Source organism: Narcine bancroftii, unplaced genomic scaffold (assembly GCF_036971445.1).
Source record: "Narcine bancroftii isolate sNarBan1 unplaced genomic scaffold, sNarBan1.hap1 Scaffold_271, whole genome shotgun sequence".
In the NCBI taxonomy this organism is placed as follows: Eukaryota; Metazoa; Chordata; class Chondrichthyes; order Torpediniformes; family Narcinidae; genus Narcine; species Narcine bancroftii.
In genome coordinates this window covers 158,040-181,233 of record NW_027212006.1, presented here as the reverse complement: position 1 = coordinate 181,233, position 23,194 = coordinate 158,040, and the positions used below count along the sequence as shown (strand labels likewise).

At 41.7% G+C, this 23,194-nt stretch overlaps 1 protein-coding gene across 3 annotated transcripts in view; it reads left to right on the top strand.

Moving 5' to 3' along the window:
- The window catches only part of LOC138750798 (interferon-induced, double-stranded RNA-activated protein kinase-like), a 90,733-nt gene that overhangs the window by 58,382 nt on the left and 9,157 nt on the right, over positions 1-23,194 (top strand). For 2 of the 3 annotated variants that reach the window (XM_069912938.1, XM_069912935.1), the window contains 5 exons: positions 122-150; positions 937-1,056; positions 1,789-1,872; positions 3,778-3,961; positions 20,793-20,927. In XM_069912938.1, coding sequence (XP_069769039.1) covers positions 122-150; positions 937-1,056; positions 1,789-1,872; positions 3,778-3,961; positions 20,793-20,927 — 552 coding nt within the window. The remainder of the gene's footprint in view (positions 1-121; positions 151-936; positions 1,057-1,788; positions 1,873-3,777; positions 3,962-20,792; positions 20,928-23,194) is intronic. The other variant, XM_069912936.1, reaches the window with a different exon arrangement.

Here is a 23,194-nt window from a genome sequence, read left to right as displayed (position 1 = left end):
TGACCTTGACTGCTTTTGGTACAAATCGTCATCCAAACATTCAGGCCACAGAGGGAGAAATGTTTTCTTCACAAGTAACAGGGGAGGAAACTAATCTCTGGTTCATCTTTCTAACTTACAGGACAGCAGAGAGAGTACAGGTAATGTGAGGTGAGTGCTCTGCAAGTAAGGCCAGCTGCCTCAGCATTCCAGATACCTCGGTTCGATCCTAACCACGACCACCGTCTGTGTGGAACCTGCACGCTCTCGCTGTGACCGTGCTGGTTTCACTCGGCTTCCCTCCCCCATCCCAAAGGCATACAGCTGAGTAGGTAAACCGGCTGCTGCAACTTGGGGTGCCAGATAAGGAGGGAGGTGATGGAAATGGGGGGGATTGATAAGCTGAAGGGCAGGATTATTTTTTTTTCCTCTGTACTTCCGCTGTGAAATGTCTCAAAATGGAGATGAAATAACTTGGCTTCAAACTCTTCTTCGTTGTCACTTTATATTCTTTTCAGACAGAGTTGGCCTCAAACCTAAATGGGGAGGGGGGCACTAGGGGAACAGCAGGAGGGAGACACATGCTGCCGCTCGTGTCCTCACTCAGTGGGGGATGAGGGGGGAGTGGTGCCATACCTGCCGTGGATTTCCAACATCTGCCACACCATCACATTTCCCCCTCCCTCTGGTGTTTGGAGCTTGGAGCACGTGGAGACAAGACCACATGGTGCACTTTGGTGATACCCCCCTCTGATGGCATCATCCAGTGTGGTCTGCAACTCCCTAGTGATGCTAGTGCTGCAGGTGGGCAGAATAACCAATGGGCCACAAGCCTCGAAAATGTCACTAAGTGTCCTGGGGCCATAACGAGATGGATAATGCTTGGGGAAACCTCTGTGCAACGTGAGTGACCAGTTTCTATTTGTGCTCCTTCCCTGATGAAATGAACACCTGCAGCTTGGTGGACTTTGAAGAATTGGTGGAGATCGCTGCAGGAGGATTTGGGAAAGTTTACAAAGCAAAGAAGAGGCTTGATGATGAGTTCTACGCGATCAAGGAAATTCCTTATCAGGATGAGTACGGTCTGCTGCCTGCTCCTCTCCAATACCCAACCGCCCCCCCACCCCGACAGAAATAAACACCCCCGACGGAAATAAACACCCCCGACGGAAATAAACACCCCACACTGGAAGCCACGCCCCCGACACTGAAATACATGCCCCCCTCTACGCTACCCACGCCCCCCTCTACACTAATAGTGCCCTGCACCACACCCTTCCCTGGCCAACGCCATCAACTCCTCCTTCCCCAACCAGCACCTTCATCCCCTCTTCCCCGGCCGGCGCACCCCAACTAAACCAAACACCTCTGCTTTGTCCACTCTCCTCCTCCCGTTCGTGCTCTCAGTATTAAAAGGCCTGAGCCAAATCCAACATGGCGACCAGCTGGGCCTGACCTCCTTGTCTCTGTCTATTTTGACGCATGGAATGTAAAAGGTTGGCCCCCTTTGCCTTTATGTGTTAGGGTTATGGAGGGGGCTGGTGGGGTAGGTTTTGATGGAGATGTAGCAAGAGAATAACCAGGGATCAGTGCAGGTTCACTGCAAATAGTGGGTTGCTCATTGGCACGGACTTGGTGGGCTGATAAAGCCTGCTGTACCAGTCCAGGGCTCGGAGTCATTCAATGGCTCACATTTCCACTGTATACCTGTGGGGAGGAACGGGGAAGCCGACTGCACAATAGTGGATGGCGAGGGGCTGCTCCTTTAAGGACCCTCCTTCTAACATGTTTCTTTTCTCTTCTATTTAGGAATTCACTGCGTGAAGTCAAGTCATTGGCACAGATGGATCATCCCAACATTGTTCGATACTACACTTGCTGGTTGGAAGAGAGGTAACTGGAGACAGTCGTGTTCAGATTGATTACTGTGCCAAGGATTTTAAATAAAGTGAAGGTTGTCCTTCGTCCTAATGCCTGTGGTTTAACCAGGATTCAAGGCATGTAATCCAGACTAAAGCTCCCGGAACCTTTATCGAGGAAGAGGTGCCTTCTTCCAAATGAGAGCGTAGACAAGCTGTCCTTGCAGCTTAACGTTCGAGATATGAGGAACTGCCTGAACCTGACCAAGTCCAACCCACCGTGCACCTTTTCACCAACATTTGGCTGACCTGCTCGGCTCCAATTTGGCTGTCCCAGGCCCTGCTCTGCAACGACAACAACGATTTGACCTCCAGAGCATTTTGGGAGGTGCCGAGTTGATGGAAAGCATTCGAGGAATAGGCTTGGCGCCGGGGCTGCACCTTCGAACGATCAATTAAAACCCTTGGCCTCTTGCATGGGGAGCAGCAGAGCAGTTTCCCCCAAATCGAGAGCTCTGTGGGATGTGTCGTGATGTGAAGCAAACTTCCCAGCAGGCACATTACAGAGGTTCCTGGGTTTCCTGCAGCTTTCTCAATGAAATGATCATTGATAGAAACCCCACCGCCTTCACAAAATCTTTAGCCCCTCCTGGATATTTCTCCCAACAGCTTCCATCACTTCCTCTCCTTTGGCTCTGATGAGGGTTGAAGAGTAAATGGAAATAGAAACTTCCAAACCTTCCCAGTTCATCCTGGTGTGTCAACTCCAACAACCTGTTTCCTTCAGAGCTTCAGTGATGTTGGACTGGAAGAGATACTGGGCACCAACAAATTTTAGTTTACTTCCTTTTTTTTGTTACACTGCATCGTGGCCATTTTATAATGAAACACACATTTGTTTAAAAGGAATGTGGGACTACATCTCTGCAAGTTTAAAGGGACGGGGAGTGGGACCAGGCTTTAAAGGGACGGGGAGTAGGACCAGGCTTTAAAGGGACGGGGAGTAGGACCAGGCTTTAAAGGGACAGGGAGTGGGACCAGGCTTTAAAAGGACGGGGAGTAGGACCAGGCTTTAAAAGGACGGGGAGTGGGAGCAGGCTTTAAAGGGATAGGGGATGAGACCAGGCTTTAAAGGGACAGAAAGTTGGACCAAGTGGAGTTGAAATGTTCACAGGAATGGGCTGGTGTCATTACAATGAGCACAGGAATCAGGCCCTCAGTTAGTTGGTGGGACCTCAGAAATGAGATCCTAGTGTAGATGTATTCAACACAGGAGTGGGACCTGGTGTAATGAACACAGGAGTGGGTCCTGGTGTAATGAACACAGGAGTTGGGGCCTGGTGTAGTTGTAATGAACACAGGAGTGGGACCTGGTGTAGTTGTAATAAACACAGGAGTGGGGCCTGGTGTAGTTGTAATGAACACAGGAGTGGGGCCTGGTGTAGTTGTAATGAACACAGGAGTGGGGCCTGGTGTAGTTGTAATGAACACAGGAGTGGGGCCTGGTGTAATGAACGCAGGAGTGGGGCCTTGTGTAATGAATGCAGGAATGGGGCCTGGTGTAATGAATGCAGGAGTGGGGCCTGGTGTAGTTGTAATGAACACAGGAGTGGGGCCTGGTGATTTTAAGGGAATGTGAGAAAACGGCCCTGGTGTATTTGGACACAGTGAACTAGATTTGGAGCCATCAGGATTTTGGAATACAGGGTTGATGTATTATTATCCTGTTTGTGTGTCCAGTCATGTTGATAACCTTTCTGTGACAAATTTTGGTGAATTTTACTTTGTTTAAGACACTTCAGTATGAAATTACCTGTTCAAGGTTTATTTTAAATGTTACCCATTGTGTGTAACAGCATAAAGTTTATTAAAAATTCATACAATACAATTTATTAATCATAATTTTCTCAAACACATTTGTTTTCGATTTTGAAATCAGCTTTCATAACAAGAAGACCCTGTATATTCAAATGAAGTTATATAAGACAAATTTACGAGTTTGGATGGAGGAATTCCAAAACAATCTGCCCCGACAGAAACAAATTTCTCGGGACTTAATGCATCAATTATTGGATGGAGTTCACTACATTCATCAGAAGAAGATGGTCCATCGAGACCTGAAGGTCAGTTTGTTGATATTGTGGTTTACCCGCGCGATTGCTTCCAGTTAGGTTTAACTACATTCTCCATTCTTTATTCCTTTTTTAAAAAACTTTATTTAAAATTATTAAGAATATTTATAAAGGGAAAGAGGGAGGGGAAGAGGGATGGGAGGGGATGGGGATTGGAGACGGAGGGGGAAGAGGGAGGGGAAGGGGTGAAAGAGGGGAAAATGGATGGAAGGGAAAGAGGGAGGGGGAGGTGGAGAGAGAGAGGAGAAGGGGTGAGGGAGAGGGATGGGGAGAGAGAAGAGGAAGGGGTGAGGGAGGGGGAGAAGGGGAAGTGGAGGGGTGAGGGAAGGGAAGGAGTGAGAGAGGGGAAGAGGGATGGAAGGGAAGGGGAAGGGGAGAGGGATGGGAGGGGGAGAGTATCGAAGGGATGCAGAGGTAAAAGGAATGTGACTGATGGGAGTAACATGCTGGGGGGAGCAAGGGTTCGGTGAGCAGAATCCCGTGCGGCAGAGAACCCCCTCCATAAATGCTCCATTGCTGCAGCCAAGCATACAGCCCTTTCTCTGCCGCACGGAGTTCTGGGAGGGCAGATCCACCATCAGTTTTCCCCATGGTATTTACTTTCAGAGCTGGGTGGTGTGTGAACTGAGGAGGTCGACGTGTAGGCAGCGCAGCGGGAATTGTGGACCGTAACCAGTTTCCCAAGTGAGCGCATGTTCGCGGGAAGGTCGTGAGGGTGGGGCTGAGCACAAGTCTGCATGCGAGCAGCAGACAAGGTCATGGAGCGAGGGTGAAGTGCTGGGGGAGGAGTGTGGTACATTATTCAGCAGGGATGTGGGTCACGATGCGATCCCCAGTGTTCATGCTGACTGATTAGCCACAGGTTGGATTAGGTTGTCCTGGGCAGTTCTGCGTGTAGTCAGTGCTGCAATACACTGGAATGGCGTGGCCAGGGGCAGGATTTGTACAGGAGTGTGGATCTTCTTTATACAGTTGGAATGTTACCTGCTCCCATCGCCTACACTGTAGCCAGTGTTCTCAGCTGCTTCTTGCTAGCAAGTCGAATGGATCAAATTAGTTGGAGATGGGCTTCTCTGCTGAAATAGGGCTTAAAATATTATGCAGCACCCTTTCAATCCAGCACATAGGATCTTTGACCTGCTACCATCAGGACCATAAAAATCAGGCCTGCCAGGTTGGGAAATAGGTTCTAGCTACAGCCCATAGAACACTACAGCACAGACAAATCTCCCACCACTCTGAGTGAAACACTTTTCCCTAATGTTGCCCCTAAACTTTTCTACTTTCAGCTTAAAACTATGGCCTCTCGTATTGACCTCCCCTAATCTGAGTGGCGAAAGCCGACTTGCATCTGCTGTCGATACCTCTCACAATCTTGCAAACCTCTGTCAAATCTCCCCTCATTCTTCTTCGCTCTAGGGAATAAAATCCTAACCTGTTTAACCTTTCCCTGTAACTCAAATCCTTTTTAAAAATTTTTAAAATTTTTTTCACATATCGGCCAAAATACACATAAACATTTCCCTCTTGATACAGTGTCATCTTCTCCCCTTTTTCTTCCCTCCCCCCTCCCCACCCACTAAATGTTCAACATATACAATACATTAAACCCATTAAACAATGTCATCGCACAATGAAAATAAACAAGAAAATTGTGTCATTTACTTTTAAACACTGTGGTCAGTTCATTTCGTCGTCTTCTCATTCTGTCATTTTAGGTGGTGGAGGTCTGCGGTAGGACCTCTCTGTTTTGTTCCATGTACGGTTCCCAAATTTGTTTGAATACTGTGATGTATTTCTTAAATTATATGTTATTTTTTCCAATGGAATATATTTATTCATTTCTATGTACCATTGGTGTATTCTCAGGCTATCTTCTGATTTCCAGGTTGACATTATACATTTTTTTGCTACAGCTAAGGCTATCATAATAAATCTTTTTTGTGCTTCATCCAAATCGAGGCCAAGTTCTTTTCTTCTTATATTACTTAAAAGAAAGATCTCTGGATTTTTTGGTATGTTATTTTTTGTGATTTTATTTAATATCTGATTTAGATCTTCCCAAAACTTTTTCACTTTCTCACGTTCCCAAATTGCATGTACTGTTGTTCCCATTTCCTTCTTACAGCAAAAACATCTATCTGATACTGTTGGGTCCCATTTATTTAAATTTTGGGATGTGGTGTATAGTCTGTGTAACCAATTATATTGTATCATGCGTAACCTCGCGTTTATTGTATTTCTCATAGTTTCGGGTCATAGCTTTTCCCATGTTTCATTCTTTATGTTTAGATCTTGTTCCCACTTTTGTTTGGGTTTACAGCTTATTTCATCGTTCTTTTTCTCTTGCAGTTTGATGTACATGTTTGTTATAAATCTTTTAATTATCATTGTGTCTGTAATCATATATTCAAAACTGCTTCCTTCTGGTAACCTCAGTCTGCTTCCCAATTTGTCCTTCAAATAGGTTTTCAGTTGGTGGTATGCAAACATTGTATCGTGAGTTATACCATATTTGTCCTTCATTTGTTCAAAAGATAATAATTTATTTCCCAAAAAACAATTTTCTATTCTTTTGATCCCTTTTCTCTCCCATTCTCTAAAGGAAAGGTTGTCTATTGTGAAAGGGGTTAGTTGATTTTGCGCCAATATTAATTTTGGTAGTTGGTCATTTGTTTTTTACCTCTCTACGTGAATCTTCTTCCAAATGTTGAGCAGATGGTGCAGTACTGGTGAATTCCTATGTTGCACCAGCTTTTCATCCTACTTATAAAGTATATGTTCTGGTACTTTCTCCCCTATTTTATCTAGCCCTATCCTGGTCCAATCTGGTTTTTCCCTTGTTTGATAAAAATCTGATAGGTATCTTAATTGTGCTGCTCTATAATAATTCTTAAAGTTTGGTAGCTGCAAGCCCCCTTGTTTGTACCATTCTGTTAATTTATCTAGCGCTATCCTCGGTTTCCCCCCTTTCCATAAGAATTTCCTTATTATTTTCTTTAGCTCCTTGAAGAATTTCTCTGTTAAGTGAATTGGTAACAATTGAAATAGGTATTGTATCCTTGGGAAGATATTCATTTTAATCCAATTTACCCTTCCTATCAGTGTTGGTGGTAAATCTTTCCAATGTTCTAAGTCATCTTGTAATTTTTTCATTAATGACTGATAATTTAATTTGTATAGATGGCCTAGATTATTATCTAGTTGAATACCTAGGTATCGGATTGCTTGTGTTTGCCATTTAAATGGTGATTCTTTCTTAAACTTTGTGAAATCCGCATTATTCATTGGCATCGCTTCACTTTTATTTGCGTTGATCTTGTACCCCTATACTTCTCCATATTCCTTCAATTTCTTATGTAATTCTTTTATTGATAATTCTGGTTCTGTTAAGTATAATATGACGTCATCTGCAAATAGACTGATTTTATATTCCTTCTCTTTTATTTTTATCCCTCTTATTTTATTTTCTGTTCTTATCAGTTCTGCCAAGGGTTCTTTAGCTAACGTGAACAGTGAGGGAGATAGTGGACATCCCTGCCTAGTTGACCTGCTTAATTTAAATTGGTTTGATATATATCCATCTACTGTCACCTTCGCCAATGGTCCCTTATATAATGCTTTAATCCAATTAATATATTTCTCTGGTAGGTTGAACCTCTGTAGTACTTTGAATAAATAATTCCATTCTACTCTGTCAAAGGCTTTCTCTGCGTCTAAGACAACCGCCACTGTTTGAGTCTTGTTTCCTTGTACTGCATGGATTAAGTTAATGAAACTTACAGATATTGTCCATTGTTTGTCTTTTCTTAATAAATTCAGTTTGATCTAGTTTTATATTTTTGGTACACAGTCGGCCAATCTGTTTGCTAATAGTTTAGCTATTATAATCTGAGTTGAATAGAGATATTGGTCTATACCATGCTGGTGTTAGTGGATCTTTCTCCAACTTTGGTATTACTGTAATTATTGCTGTTTTGCATGAATCTGGCATGTTTTGTGTTTCTTCAATCTGGTTCATTACTTCCAGGAGAGGAGGAATTAATAAGTCTTATTATAAGTCTATATAATGTTTTGTAGAATTCTATTGGGAGTCCGTCCTCTCCCGGCGTTTTATTTTTTGGTACTTTTTTTAATATAGCCTGTATTTCCTCTATTTCAAATGATTTTATTAATTTGTTTTGCTCCTCCTTGCAATTTCGGTAGTTCAATTTTAGCTAGAAACTCATCTATTTTGTCTTCTTTCCCTTTGTTCTCAGTTCGATATAATTGCTCGTAGAATTCCTTGAAGTATTCATTGATCTCCATTGGGTTATATGTAATTTGTTTGTGCTTTTTCCTTGATGCCAATACTGTTCTTTTAGTTTGTTCTGTTTTAAGCTGCCAAGCTAGTATTTTGTGCGTTTTTTCTCCTAGCTCATAATACTTCTGCTTTGTCTTCATTATGTTCTTCTCCACCTTGTTCATTTGTAATGTTTCGTATTTTATTTTTTTGTCTGCCAATTCTCTTTTTGTTGTATCTTCCCTTGTTGCTAGTTCTTTTTCTGTACTTGCTATTTCCCTTTCCAGCTGTTCTATTTCCCGATTGTAGTCCTTCTTCATCTTAGTTACATAACTTATTATCTACCCTCTAATGAAGGCTTTCATTGCATCCCATAGTATAAATTTATCTTTCACTGATTCCGTATTTATTTCAAAGTACATTTTAATTTGGCGCTCAATGAATTCTCTAAAATCCTGTCTTTTAAGTAGCATGGAGTTTAATCTCCATCTATACGTTCTTGGTGGGAAGTCCTCCAGCTCTATTGCTAATAACGGGTGAGTGATCCAATAACAATCTAGCTTTATATTCCGTTTTTCTAACTCTCCCTTGGATGTGGGCTGACAACAGGAACAGGTCAATCCTTGAGTATGTTTTATGTCTACTTGAATACTGTGAGTATTCCTTCTCCTTTGGATGTTGTCTCCTCCATATATCCAAAAGTTGTATTTCCTGCATCGATTTAACCATAAATTTGATTACTTTGTTCTTTCTGCTAGTCTTTTTTCCAGTTTTATCCATCTTTGAGTCCAAATTAAGGTTAAAGTCCCCGCCTATCAGTATATTTCCCTGCGTATCTACAATCTTCAAAAAGGAATCTTGCATAAATTTTTGATCCTCTTCATTAGGTACATATACATTGAGCAAATTCCAAAATTCTAAATATATCTGACACTTTATCATTACATACCTCCCTGCTGGTTCTATTATTTCCTCCTCTATTTTGATTGGTACATTTTTATTGATTAATATAGCTACACCACTGGATTTTGAGTTATATGATGCTGCCATTACGTGTCCTACCCAGTCTCTCCTTAATTTCTTGTGTTCCACTTCAGTTAGATGTGTTTCCTCCACAATTTTTTCTTTCTTCAGTAAATTTAACAGCCTCTTCCTTTTGATTTAGTTATGTATTCCGTTAATATTTAGAGTCATATAGTTCAACATGGCCATTTCATACTTTGTTTACCTCTCATTTCTGCATCCTCATCACCACCTTTCCCCCATATCCATTTATGTTTTCTTTTTTTGAACGCACTGTAAGACAACACTTCTAAAACATAACATATTTTGACTATTCCCACATCTAAAATTCCCTTAACCCCAAATGTCCCCCCCCCCCCCTCTCTGAGTTGCCCCTTGTCCCTTGCCGGGCAACCACAACTCCTCTCTCCATTTGGGTTGCGAACCCGCTCGCAAGCGTCAACTGATTTCACAGTGATTGTTATTCTCTCCCACCCAACCCCCTCCAGAAAAGACTTTTATCTTCACATGTAACAAAGCTCACCTTCTTTATTCCACCCTTACTTCCTTTCTTCCCTTTTCTTCCCCTCCTTAGTTCTTACTTATACATTATTTTTCTTTATGAAGTTTGTCGTTATTCTTTCCTGTATCTCAACTCTTGAAGACCCAGTAACACCCTAGTAAATCTTCTCTGCACTCTCTCAATCTTACTGATATCCTTCCTGTAATTAGGAGACCAGAACTGCACACAATATTCCAAGTTTGGCCTCACCAATGTCTTAAACAACTTCAACATAACATCCTAACTCCTCCACCCAATACCTTGATTTATAAAGGCTAAGATGCCAAGGGTTTTTTTACAACCCGTCCACCTGCGACACCACCTTTAGGGAACAATATATGTGTATTTCCTGATCTCCCTGCTCCTCCATACTCCTCAGTGCCCTTCCATTTACTGTGTATGACCTACCTTGGTTTGCCCTTCCAAAATGCATCACCTCACACTTGTCTGCATTAAACTCCATCTGCCATTTTTTGGCCCATTGTCCCAGCTAGTTCAGATCCCTCTGCAAGCTTTGAAAATCTTCCTCATTGTCCACCACGCCTCCTATCTTAATGCCATCTGCAGACTTGCTGATCCAATTTACTACATTATCATCCAGATCATTGATGTAGACGACGAACAACAATGGTCCCAACACAGATCCCTGAGGCACACCACTAGTCGCAGGCCTCCAGTCTGAGAAGCAATCATCCACTACCACCCTCTGTCTTCTCCCGCACAGCCACTTTCAAAACCAGTTTACAACCTCTCCATGAATACCAGTGTCTGAATCTTCTGAACTAATCTTCCATGTGGGACCTTGTCAAAGGCCTCACTAAAGTCCATGTAGACAACATCCACAGCCTTTCCTTCATCTACTTTCTTGGTAATCTCCTTGGAAAAACTCTATAAGATTAGTTAAACATGGCTACCACGCACAAAGCCATGCTGACTGTCTTTAATCAATCCATGACTATCCAAATGCCTATATATTCCTGTCTCTCAGAACTCCTTCCAATAATTTACCCACCACTGGCTCGCTGGCCTATAGTTACCTGGTTTATTTTTGGAGCCCTTTTTAAACAATGGGTCAACATGAGATACCCTCCAATCCTCTGGCCCCTCACCTGCGGCTAAGGGCATTTTGAATCCATCTGCCTGGGCCCCTAAAATTTCTACACTAGTCTCCCTCAAGGTCCAAGGCAATATCATGTCTGGCCTGGGGAAGGGATTATCTTCCTTTATTTGCTGTAAGACACCAGGCAACACCTCCTCCTTAATTTCCTTATGTTCCATGACACTCTTCTGTTTGTTTCCCTTATACACGATGCCGGTTTCCTGAGTAAATACTGATGCAAAAAAACTGTTTTAAGATCTCCCCATCTCGTGAGGCTGCACACATGGTTGACCACTCTGATCCTGTAGGGCAGTGGTTCTCAACCTTTATCTTTCCTCTCACATCCCACTTTAAGCAATCCCTATGCCATCGGTGCTCTGTGATTAGTAAGGGATTGCTTAAGTTGGGATGTGAGTGGAAAGAAAAAGGTTTGTAAACCACTGTTTTAATCGTCCCTCATTGACTCGTTCTGTGCACGGTTTCAGAACTCCAAAGGAAATGGACCAATGACAATTTTACTCAAGCAAACTATTTCAGTAACTATTGGGTCCAGAGCAGTGGTTCTCAACCTTCCCTTCCCACCCACATCTCACCTTAATCAACTGACTAATCACAGAGGACTGATGGCATAGGGATTACTTAAAGTGGGATGAAAAAAGTTGAGAACCACTGCCCTAGGGGACCAATTTTGTCCCTTACTGTCCTTTTACCCTTAACATACTTGTAGAACCCCTTCAGGTTTACCTTCACGTTTTCTGCCGAAACAACCTCGTGTCTTTTTTCTTTTTGCCTTCCTGATTTCCTTCTTAAGTATTTTCTTACATCTTCTAAACTCTTTTGAAAATTTTATTCATAGTTTTACAAACTCATATTATACAAGTATTGTGGAGGAACCATCCTCCTCTTACACAGATCATTGTCTTCTCTTTTATCATTCCCCATCCTTCACCCTCCCTCTCACTTCAACATCAATAAAAGCATAAAAATCAATTACTTAGTCAAACAAGACAAATGCATGAAAAAAGGGGGTGGGGAGGAATTGTTTCCCAATTTTCTGCACCTGTGATCCTATGATTCACTGTGTTCCTGTTGAGAAAGGCCCCGAGGAGGCAAGTCACACCTGTGCTTCAATGTGTCACATGGCTGCCACACCTCAACAAATGTATTGTGACCCCCCCTCCTGAATTCTAAGTCACTTTCTCCAGGGGAACGCAGCTCTGCATCTCCATGCACCATCGTGCTGTGCTTAGCTGACAGTCAGATTTCCAGGTAACCGTTATGCACTTCCTGGCCACCGCAAAGATGACCTTCTCAAATTGAATTTGGTGTTTGGACAACCTCGGACTCACGTCCATAATATCCCCCAGCAGGAACAAGGCTGGATCCACCCCTGTAAATTTTTTTTCCAAAATGTCCCCTAGATCTACCCGGAGGAGTAGGCTCCTTCTCTCTTTTTTTTTTTTTTTAATTTTTTATTTTTCACACCATAAATCACAATAGCCATGATATACACTTTTTCTTTTCCACACATTTACAGTGACTTTTTCTCCCTCCACCCTCCCTCCTCCCAAGCCACCCCCCCACCCCCCCCCCCCTCTCATCCATTTTAGGTATACACTCTAGGTTGCATTAATTCAGTCAGACAATGTTGTCATTCAACAAAAATACACCAGAAATTCTACTGAGTCCATTCTTTTCTTTTCTTCTCCTGCCATCAACTTAGGTAATGTTTGTTCCCGGTAGGTTTTCGCTATTGTATTTAATGTAAGGCTCCCATACTTGTTCGAATATTTCAATATTATTTCTTAAACTATATGTTATTTTTTCTAATGGAATACATTTATTCATTTCTATATACCATTGTTGTATTTTCAAATTATCTTCCAATTTCCAGGTTGACATAATACATTTTTTTGCTACGGCTAGGGCTATCTTGACAAATCTTTTTTGTGCATCTTCCAAGTCAATTCCAAATTCTTTATTTTTTATGTTACTTAGGAGAAAGATCTCTGGATTCTTTGGTATATTGTTTTCTGTTATTTTATTTAATATCTGATTGAGATCATCCCAAAATTTTTCTACTCTCTCACATGTCCAGATTGCATGAATTGTTGTTCCCCTTTCTTTTTTACATCGAAAACATCTATCAGATACTGTTGGGTCCCATTTATTTAACTTTTGCGGTGTAATGTATAGTCTGTGTAACCAATTATATTGTATCATACGCAGCCTCGTATTTATTGTATTTCTCATCGTTCCAGAACATAATTTCTCCCATGTTTCCTTTTTTATCTTTATATTTAAATCTTGTTCCCATTTTTGTTTAGTTTTACCATTTGTTTCCTCATTCTCCTTTTCTTGCAGTTTGATATACATATTTGTTATAAATCTTTTGATTAACATTGTATCTGTAATCACATATTCAAGGTTACTTCCCTCTGGTAAACTCAAATTGCTTCCTAATTTATCTTTCAAGTAGGATCTCAGTTGGTAATATGCCAGCGCTGTATCTCCAGTTATATTGTACTTATCTCTCATTTGTTCAAAGGATAAGAATCTACTTCCTGAAAAACAATTTTCTATTCTTTTAATCCCTTTTTTTTCCCATTTTCTAAAGGAAAGGTTGTCTATTGTAAAAGGGAGTAGCTTATTTTGCGTCAATATTAGTTTTGGTATTTGATAATTTATTTTATTTCTTTCTACATGAATCTTCTTCCATATATTGAGGAGATGGTGTAATACTGGAGAAGTTCTATGTTGTACCAATTTTTCATCCCATTTATATAATATGTGTTCAGGTATCTTTTCCCCTATTTTATCTAATTCTAGTCTCGTCCAGTCTGGTTTTTCCCTTGTTTGATAAAAATCTGATAGGTACCTTAATTGTGCGGCTCTATAATAATTTTTGAAGTTTGGCAATTGTAAGCCTCCTTGTTTATACCATTCTGTTAATTTATCTAGTGCTATCCTCGGTTTCCCCCCTCTCCATAAAAATCTCCTTATTATTTTCTTTAACTCTTTGAAGAATTTTTCTGTCAGTTGTATTGGCAATGCCTGAAATAAGTATAGTATCCTTGGAAAAATGTTCATTTTAATACAGTTTATCCTTCCTATCAGTGTTAGTGGTAGCTCTTTCCAATGCTCTAAATTGTCCTGTAATTTTTTCATTAGTGGATTGTAATTGAGTTTATATAATTGGCCTAGATTTTTGTTTATTTGCACACCTAGGTATCTTATTGCCTGCATTTGCCATCTGAATGGGGATTCCTCCTTAAATTTTGAGAAATCCGCGTTATTCATAGGAATTGCTTCACTTTTATTTACGTTTATCTTGTATCCCGACACTTCTCCATATTCCTTCAATTTCTTATATAGTTCTTTTATTGATAGTTCTGGTTCTGTTAAGTACACTATCACATCATCCGCAAATAGACTGATTTTATATTCCCTGTCTTTTATTTTTATTCCTTTTATATTATTATCTATTCTTATCGATTCTGCTAGTGGTTCTATAGCTAGCGCAAACAATAATGGTGATAGTGGGCATCCCTGCCGCGTTGACCTGCTTAAGTTAAATTGCTTTGATACATGTCCATTTACTGTCACTTTCGCTAACGGTCCCTCATATAATGCTTTAATCCAATTAATATACTTCTCCGGTAAACTGAATTTTTGCAATACTTTGAACAAGTAATTCCATTGTACTCTGTCGAAGGCCTTCTCTGCGTCTAAAGCAACTGCTACTGCCGGTGCTTTATTTCCTTCTACTGCATGAATTAAGTTAATAAATTTACAAATATTGTCTGTTGTGCGTCTTTTTTTGATAAATCCAGTTTGGTCTAAATTTACCATTTTCGGTACCTGTTCTGCTAATCTGTTTGCTAATAGTTTAGCTATTATCTTATAATCTGTGTTTAGCAGAGATATTGGTCTATATGACGCTGGTGAGAGTGGATCTTTCCCTTGTTTTAGTATCACTGTAATTATTGCTGTTTTACATGAATCTGGTAAGTTTTGTGTCTCATCAATCTGGTTGATTACATCCAGGAGGGGCGGTATTATTAGATATTTAAATGTTTTGTAGAATTCTATTGGGAGTCCATCCTCTCCTGGTGTCTTATTATTTGGTAAATTTTTTATTATCTCTTGTATTTCTACTGTTCCAAATGGTTCTGTTAATTTATTTTGTTCCTCTATTTGTAGTTTTGGTAGTTCAATTTTAGTCAAAAATTCATCTATTTTCCCTTCTTTCCCTTCGTTTTCAGTTCGGTATAATTGTTCATAGAATTCTCTGAAGTTTTCCTTAATTTCTTTTGGATTATATGTAATTTGTTTGTCTTTTTTCCTTGTTGCCAATACCATTTTCTTATTTTGCTCTGTCTTAAGCTGCCATGCTAAGATTTTGTGTGTTTTTTCACCTAGTTCATAATATTTCTGTTTTGTCTTCATTATATTCTTCTCCACCTTATATGTTTTTAATGTTTCATATTTTATTTTTTTATCCGCCAATTCTCTTCTTTTGGTTGTATCTTCCTTTATTGCTAATTTTTTTTCTATGTTTATTATTTCCCTTTCCAACTGCTCTGTTTCCTGATTATAGTCCTTCTTCATCTTGGTTGCATAACTTATTATTTGTCCTCTAATGAATGCTTTCATTGCATCCCATAGTATAAACTTATCTTCCACTGATTCCGTATTTACTTCAAAGTACATTTTTAATTGTTTTTCAATAAATTCTCTAAAATCCTGTCTTTTAAGTAGCATGGGGTTTAATCTCCATCTATACATTCTTGGCGGGATGTCCTCTAGCTCTATTGCCAATAACAGGGGTGAGTGGTCCGATAATAGTCTAGGTTTATATTCTGTTTTCCTAACTCTCCCTTGAATGTGGGCTGATAACAGGAATAGGTCTATCCTTGAGTATGTTTTATGTCTAGTCGAGTAGTATGAGTATTCCTTTTCTTTTGGGTTTTGTTTCCTCCATATGTCCACAAGTTTCATTTCTTGCATTGATTTAATTATAAATTTTGTTACTTTGTTCTTCCTGTTAATTTTTTTCCCCGTTTTATCCATATTTGGATCCAAATTCAGATTGAAATCCCCTCCTATTAGTATGTTCCCTTGCGTATTAGCTACCTTCAAAAAGATATCTTGCATAAACTTTTGATCTTCTTCGTTAGGTGAATATATATTAAGTAGATTCCAAAGCTCCGAATATATCTGACATTTTATCATAACATATCTCCCTGCTGGATCTATTATTTCCTCTTCTATTTTAAATGGCACATTTTTGCTAATTAATATAGCCACTCCTCTTGCTTTTGAATTATACGATGCTGCTGTTACATGTCCTACCCAATCTCTCTTTAATTTCTTGTGCTCCAATTCAGTTAAGTGTGTTTCTTGGACAAATGCTATATCTATTTTTTCCTTTTTCAGTAAATTTAGTAGTTTCTTCCTTTTAATTTGGTTATGTATTCCATTAATATTTAGAGTCATATAGTTCAGCGTAGCCATTTTATATTTTGTTTATCTTCTCTTTCCGTTTTTCCATCATTACCTTTCCTCCTTTTCCATTTCTGTTTTCTTATTTTCAACTCTTTACCAGACAACATTCCTACAACATCCAACATTTTCCTTATTCTCCTATTTCTATCTTCTTTATCCCCAACCTCCCCTTCCCCTCCTGAGTTGTCCTTTATCCCTTGTCGGACAACCACATCTCCCCTCTCCATTTGGATTTGCGAATCCACTCGCAAGCGTCAACTGATTTTGCAGTGACCGCTCTTTTCCCCCACCCAGCCCCCCCCAGAAAAGATTTCACTTTTCATATGTCACAAAGGTCACTCTTTTAATTCCCTCCTTATTCTCTCTATTCCATTACCTTCCCTTATTAATTCTTGTCTATACTATCTATGTTTTCCTCTAATTACAGATAATTTCACGTATGCCCATTGTCTCTATTCACTCTTATACCTCTTTACCCGCATACATATCAATCGTGGTCATTTTTACCCTCATTACCCGTCTTCATCCCTTAGTCTATTTTTGTCTTTACCCACATACATATCAATCGTGATCATTTTTGCTCTCATTACCCGTCTTCATCCCTCAGTCTATTTTTGTAATTGTTCTGCAAATTTTCGTGCTTCTTCTGGATCCGAGAACAGTCTGTTTTGTTGTCCTGGAATAAATATTTTCAATACCGCAGGATGCTTCAGTGTAAATTTATATCCTTTCTTCCATAGAATCGCTTTTGCTGTATTGACACCTTTCTCTTCTTTAGGAGTTCAAAGCTTATATCTGGATAAATGAAGATTTTTTGTCCTTTATACTCCAGTGGTTTGTTGCCCTCTCTTACTTTTTCCATTGTCTTCTCCAGTACCTTTTCTCTTGTAGTATATCTTAGGAATTTTACTACAATAGATCTTGGTTTTGTTGTGATTGTGGTTTAGGGGCCAATGCTCTATGTACCCTTTCTATTTCCATTTCTTGCTGTAGTTCTGGACATCCTAGGGCCTTAGGGATCCATTCTTTTATAAACTCCCTCATATTCTTGCCTTCTTCATCTTCCCTAAGGCCCACTATCTTTATGTTATTTCTTCTGTTATAATTTTCCATTATATCTATTTTTTGGGCTAGTAATTCTTGTGTCTCTTTAGTTTTTTTATTAGATTCCTCCAATTTCTTTTTTAAGTCTTCTACCTCCATTTCTGCTGCTACTGCCCGTTCTTCCATCTTGTCCATTTTTTTCCCCATTTCTGTTAAGGTCATATCCATTTTATTTATTTTCTTTTCTGTGTTGTTTATTCTTTTTCTTAAATCATTGAATTCCTGTGTTTGCCATTCTTTAAATGACTCCATGTATCCTCTAACAAGAGCAAGTATATCCTTTACCTTGCCTTTCTTTTCTTCTTCTATTTCACTGTACTCTTCCTCTTCCTCTTCTTCTTCCTCTGGGTTGGCCATCTGTTGTTTCTTTGCTGCCCTTTCCTCCTCTTCTTTCTTGTTTCCATTGTCTTCTGTGGTCTCTTCTTGCTGCAGGTGTTCTGCAGCTGTCGTTGCCGGCTGTGGAGATCGACTCCCCAGCTGGTCCCCCCTCCCGTCGGTGTGTTTTTTTTCATGCGCATCGCGCTCTTTTACTCGGCTCTGTGAGCCATTGTTGTAGTTCTTTTTCTACCGACCTGAGGTAGTGGGGCCCTCTCTCCACAGCGGGCCTCTTCGGACAGGTAAGGCCTTCACCTTTTTCCTCCGTTGTCTTCTCTTCCTCTCTTCTTTCCGTTGATTTTGATTTTTCTCCTTTTGTCTCCATCTTCTTTCCACCTTTATACTCACTTTTCTTTAACTTGTATTTCTGTGCCTTTGTATTTTCTCTTGTTTTTCCCGACTTTTCTGGAGAGGGCTGGAGTTCACCGTCCGGCCACTACTCCATCACGTGACTCCTCCGAGTAGGCTCCTTCTCTACGCCACATCTAAAATAGAATTCGGTGATTTCTGGTTTTGCCTTTTGTAATTTTTGTGGCATAAGATGCAGTTGGTGCAAGAAATTGAATTGCACTTTCCTGTATCTGGCATTAATAACTGCCAACGTGCTGTCCTGACAGAGGTTGGACCCGCGTCGTTTTGGAATCATTGTTCCCAAATCTGACCCCTATCTCTGCCTCGATTTACAGAGACCTGATTTTGGAATAGGAGATAGATACATAGCAGAGATGAATTTACATGTGATCCCCCTTCGAATTAGAGCCTTCGCGTCACTACCCAGCGGCAGGACCATAGATGGACCTAATTTGTCCCTCAGAAAAAATCTTGATGGAAGGTAGCAGAAGAAGGTTTTGTTTGATAGGTCAAATTTGTTTTTTAATTGCTCGAATGACATGAGCTGCCCCTTCTCATAACAGTCCTCAATGCACCTAATCCCCTTCTTTCACCAGGTGCCCATAGTCATTGGGATTGATTTGTTCTGGGTTAGGGGCATTTTAGGGGACAACTCCACTTTTAACCCAGTAATCTGGATTAAATGTCTGCTTTTTTCATTATTAATTTGGTATTCCATTTGTAAGTAATGTCTCCTGCTACTTTCTCCCCGACCGTGTGTAGACCAATTTGTGCCCAGGAGAGTAAACTGTCCCCCTCAAAAATCGAGGCGATGCATTGTCTTTCCACATTAGCTCCTTGTTACCTACACCTGCTATGCACCTCCCTCTTCTTCTTAACCAGGTCCCCAATATCCCTTGAAAACCACGGTTCTCTACGCCTGTTAACTTTAATCCTAACAGGAACATGCAAACTCTGCGCTCTCAAGATTTCCTCTTTGGAGGCCGTCCACTGACTGAACACATCCTTGCCCGAAAACAGCTTATCCCAGTTCACTCTTCCTTGATCCTTTCTCACTTCCTCCAATTTAGAATCCCAACCTGAGGACCAGACTTTACAGTCACTAGTTCCAAAAAGTTTGCCTACATATACGTCTGTCACCATGAGACTGATGAACAGTATCCTGTAACTGAGTAAATTATCTTAAATTATTTATATAGATTTATTTTAGATCTTTATGTGTGTGTGTGTGTGTGTGTGTGTGTGTGGACTGGAGGAGTGCTGTTAGTAGATGTAAAGTCAGATGATAATGAGCTTTGGGGGGTGTGGGAATGAAGCTGAGGTGGGTCATCTGTTCAACATGCCAGTCATTTCTTCAGCACTCCCCTGATAGGCCCCTCCATTGTGGAGGGTGGGAATGGTCCTCCTCCTGTTAGCTGCTCTGTTATCCATCACCATTGATGGGGAGATGGGGCTGTGACAGTAGAACGTCGACCTGGTCCGTCGGTCGAGAGATTGTTTATTCCAGCCCCACTTGTGGGGAGTTTGTCTCTAAGCTCCCAGCGTTCTGTTCTTCCCTTTCCCTGACAAGCCTGTCCATGACTGGCCTTCTCCATGGGGCTGGGGGGGGGGGTGTCGCAAACACAAATTGGAGCAATGACATCTCCTACCCCACTTGGGTAGCTTGGTGTGAACAGTGAATGTTCCCTTCTCAGGTAGCCCCCATTTCTCTCCTCCTCCACACCTTCATCTGCCTCACTTTCTTCAACCTCTGTACACGTTTCCCCACCCACTGCCCCCCAGTTCTATTTGCCCATCATTTCCCACCCCACCACCTTACATCTACCAGCCTCTACTCCAACCCTCCCTCATCCTGCTCGATACTGACCATCTTCCCTCTCAGTCCCTAAGTGGCGCCAAGACCCAAAGCGTGGATGTACAAGTTTTGCCTCTGTGGATGCTGCCCAATGTGCTGAGATTTTCCAGCTCTCTGCTTTGGTTTTTATGGCCTTCTGCACAGCTTGTCGAACAAGCGCTGGCCTGCTGGTTTGAAGGAAACAGGAGACAAGGGGGTGGGCTCGGTCAGCAGGTTGGTACCACTGCTCAGGTCCACAGCACCACCTGGGTGCCCAGTTTGGAGCTGCCAGATGTGTTCTAAGCCTGCCGCATTCAACACGTGGCCCACAACCCAAAGGCTTTGGTTTGAAGGTGGGACTTGGTTCTAACTCAATCACATCATAATTCAAGTTTGACTCTTCTGAGTGGAAAATATGTAATGGTTTTAGGGCAGCCAGGATGGTGTAGTGGTTAGTGTAACGCCTTTACAGCGCCAGCGATCGCGACCGGGTTCGCAACCCACGCTCTCTGTAAGGAATTTTCCCCGGGGTGGGGTGGGGGAGGGGGCTCTGGTTTCCTCCCACTGTTCGAAACGTACCGGGGGTTGTAGGGCACGGGCTCGTGGGCCAAAATAGCTTGTGACCATGCTGTATGTACCTATTCGTGTGTAAACTTAAACAGGTTCTGCAACTTAATGGGATAATTTTTCTTTTGGTGGAAACAGCCAGCGAACATCTTGCTGTCGGAAGAAGAAGGGAAGTTGGAAGCAAAGATTGGTGACTTTGGCCTGGTTAGAGTATGCAATCAGGGGTTGCACACTGTGAATGTGGGGACACCTGCATACATGAGTCCAGAACAGGTGAGGGTCCTCATCTTCCCCGAATCATTGAAACGGAGCGCAAGAGATGATCATTTGACCTATCAATCCACTGCTGACCCTGGGATATGATGGGTTTATTTTTATACAATACACATAATTACAATGTACTGAAATTCTTACCTACTGCAAAAAATAGGGACTGTTTTTGTTTAAAATAAACAACTCCAATAGTTCAGTATTCATTAAATAACAGTAGGGAAAGAGAGAATGATTCTAAAAGATTGATTTACAGTTAGTGCAGGCCAATCAAATAATGCACTAGTGCAGCCAGATCTTTCTGTGGTCCCACAGTCGTTTATGGTTGGGGTTAGGGCAGGACGGGAAGGTTCAAGAGCTTGATAGCTGTTGGATAAAACTATTCCTGGACCTGGAGGCTGGCCTCCTGTGTGTAGGGAGCAGCAAGAACAGGTTGTGACCAGGGTGAGGGGTTCCTCTATGGTATCGGCTGCCTCCTTAAGGCAATGGCTTGCGTACAGTAGGTGTCTTCAATAGATGGGAGGTTGGAGCCTGCAATGGTCTTTGGCCTTCTGCGTTCCTGGGCAGTCGAATTCCCAAACCAGGCTGTGATACAACCACTCAGTATAGATTCCACATTAAACCCATGGAAGTTTGATTGCATATTCGGCAACGAGCCAAATCTCCCCAAAAAGCGGAGGTGTTGATGTGCCTTCTTTACAGTTGCCTTAATGTGTTAGGTCCAGGAGACGTCGTCTGACACGTGGACGTGGGTCTTCCGTTACATCCTGGGGATTGCCAGCTTTCACCTTCTCCGACCTCCTGAAGCAGGTGCCATAGACGGAGTCTCCTCACACTTGCCCTGGTTTGCCAATGCTGCAGGCAGTGACAACAGTTCTTCGCTCTCTGTAGCATCAGGGAGAACTGTCCCGTCTTTATGCACATCCAAAATCCCTGGGACTTTCCTCGACCGTCTCCAATGCACGCTGCCCAGAGCAGGGATTGAGGACGGGGAAACCAGCTCTGTTACTCACCAAGTGTGGGTGGACAATGTGTCGGGTGAAGGCAGGTTCAATCCATGTCACTGTGCACGTTGTCCCACTGCTGGGTTTGGAACCTCCGACTTCCAACCATTCCCTCAGTCCCGATGCATTAGGCAACACATCCTGTGCCATGTGTCACCACAACAGCCCACCATCCTTCTCAAGGCAAAGGGTCTGTTTGTTAATTATGTCACTTTAATGCTATTAGTTATTTCTAATTGCCAGTAAAACACTGATAATCTGCTCTCCAATAATTAGCAATAGAAAAAGTGCTGGAGAAACTCGGCAGCACCTCGGTTCCTGTGTTCAGAATCAGATTTGGGATTTATTGTCATGAACACATCGTGAAATTTGGTGTTTTGTGGCAGCATCACAGGGCAAACATTCATATTATAACCATCTTACAACAATAATATTAAAAAGCAATAATAGTCCACAAAAAGTGAGGCCGTATCTTTGGTTCATTGATTATTCAGGAATCTGATGCAGTGGGTAAGAAGCTGTCCTCGTGCCACTGAGGGCTCGTCTTTAGTCCTCTACCTTTTCCCCGATGGTAGCAGAGTGAAGAGGGCCTGGCCTGGGTGGTGGGGGTCTGAGGATAGAGGCTGCTTTTTTAAGACACCGCCTCATGTAGATGTCCTCGATGGAGTGAAGTCTGGTGGCTGTGATGTCACAGGCTGAGTTAACAACCATTTATTCTTGTCCTAAGAGTTGGCGCCTCCATACCAGACAGTGATGCAACCAGCCAGAATGCTCTCCACGGTACACCTGTAGAAGTTTTCGAGAGTCTTTGGTGATACCGAATCTCCTCAGACACTTCACAAAGTATAGCCGCTGGTGAACCTCCTTCATGATTGCATCAATGTGGAGGCTACAGGACAGATCCTCGGAAGTGTTGACACCCAGGAATTTGAAGTTCTTGACCCTCTCCACTACTGAGCCCTTCGATGAGGACTGGGTCGTGTTCCTCTGACTTCCTCCTGAAGTCCACAATGATCTTGATTTTGCTGATGTTGAGCACAAGGTTGTTGGTGTGGCACCATTCAACGAGACCCTTGTGATCCTTTTACCCACTGGAACTTTATTATAATTCAAGGGAACATTCAAATAAAAGTGAATGGGAAGGGTGTTGGCATAGCGATGAAGTTTGGGATGGCTTCCAGTCTGCCACCAGAGTGTGGACGTGCAGCACAGTACCATGCTCTTGTGACCCAAAAGTCCATGTCCCCCCAAATTCACCACTTAACT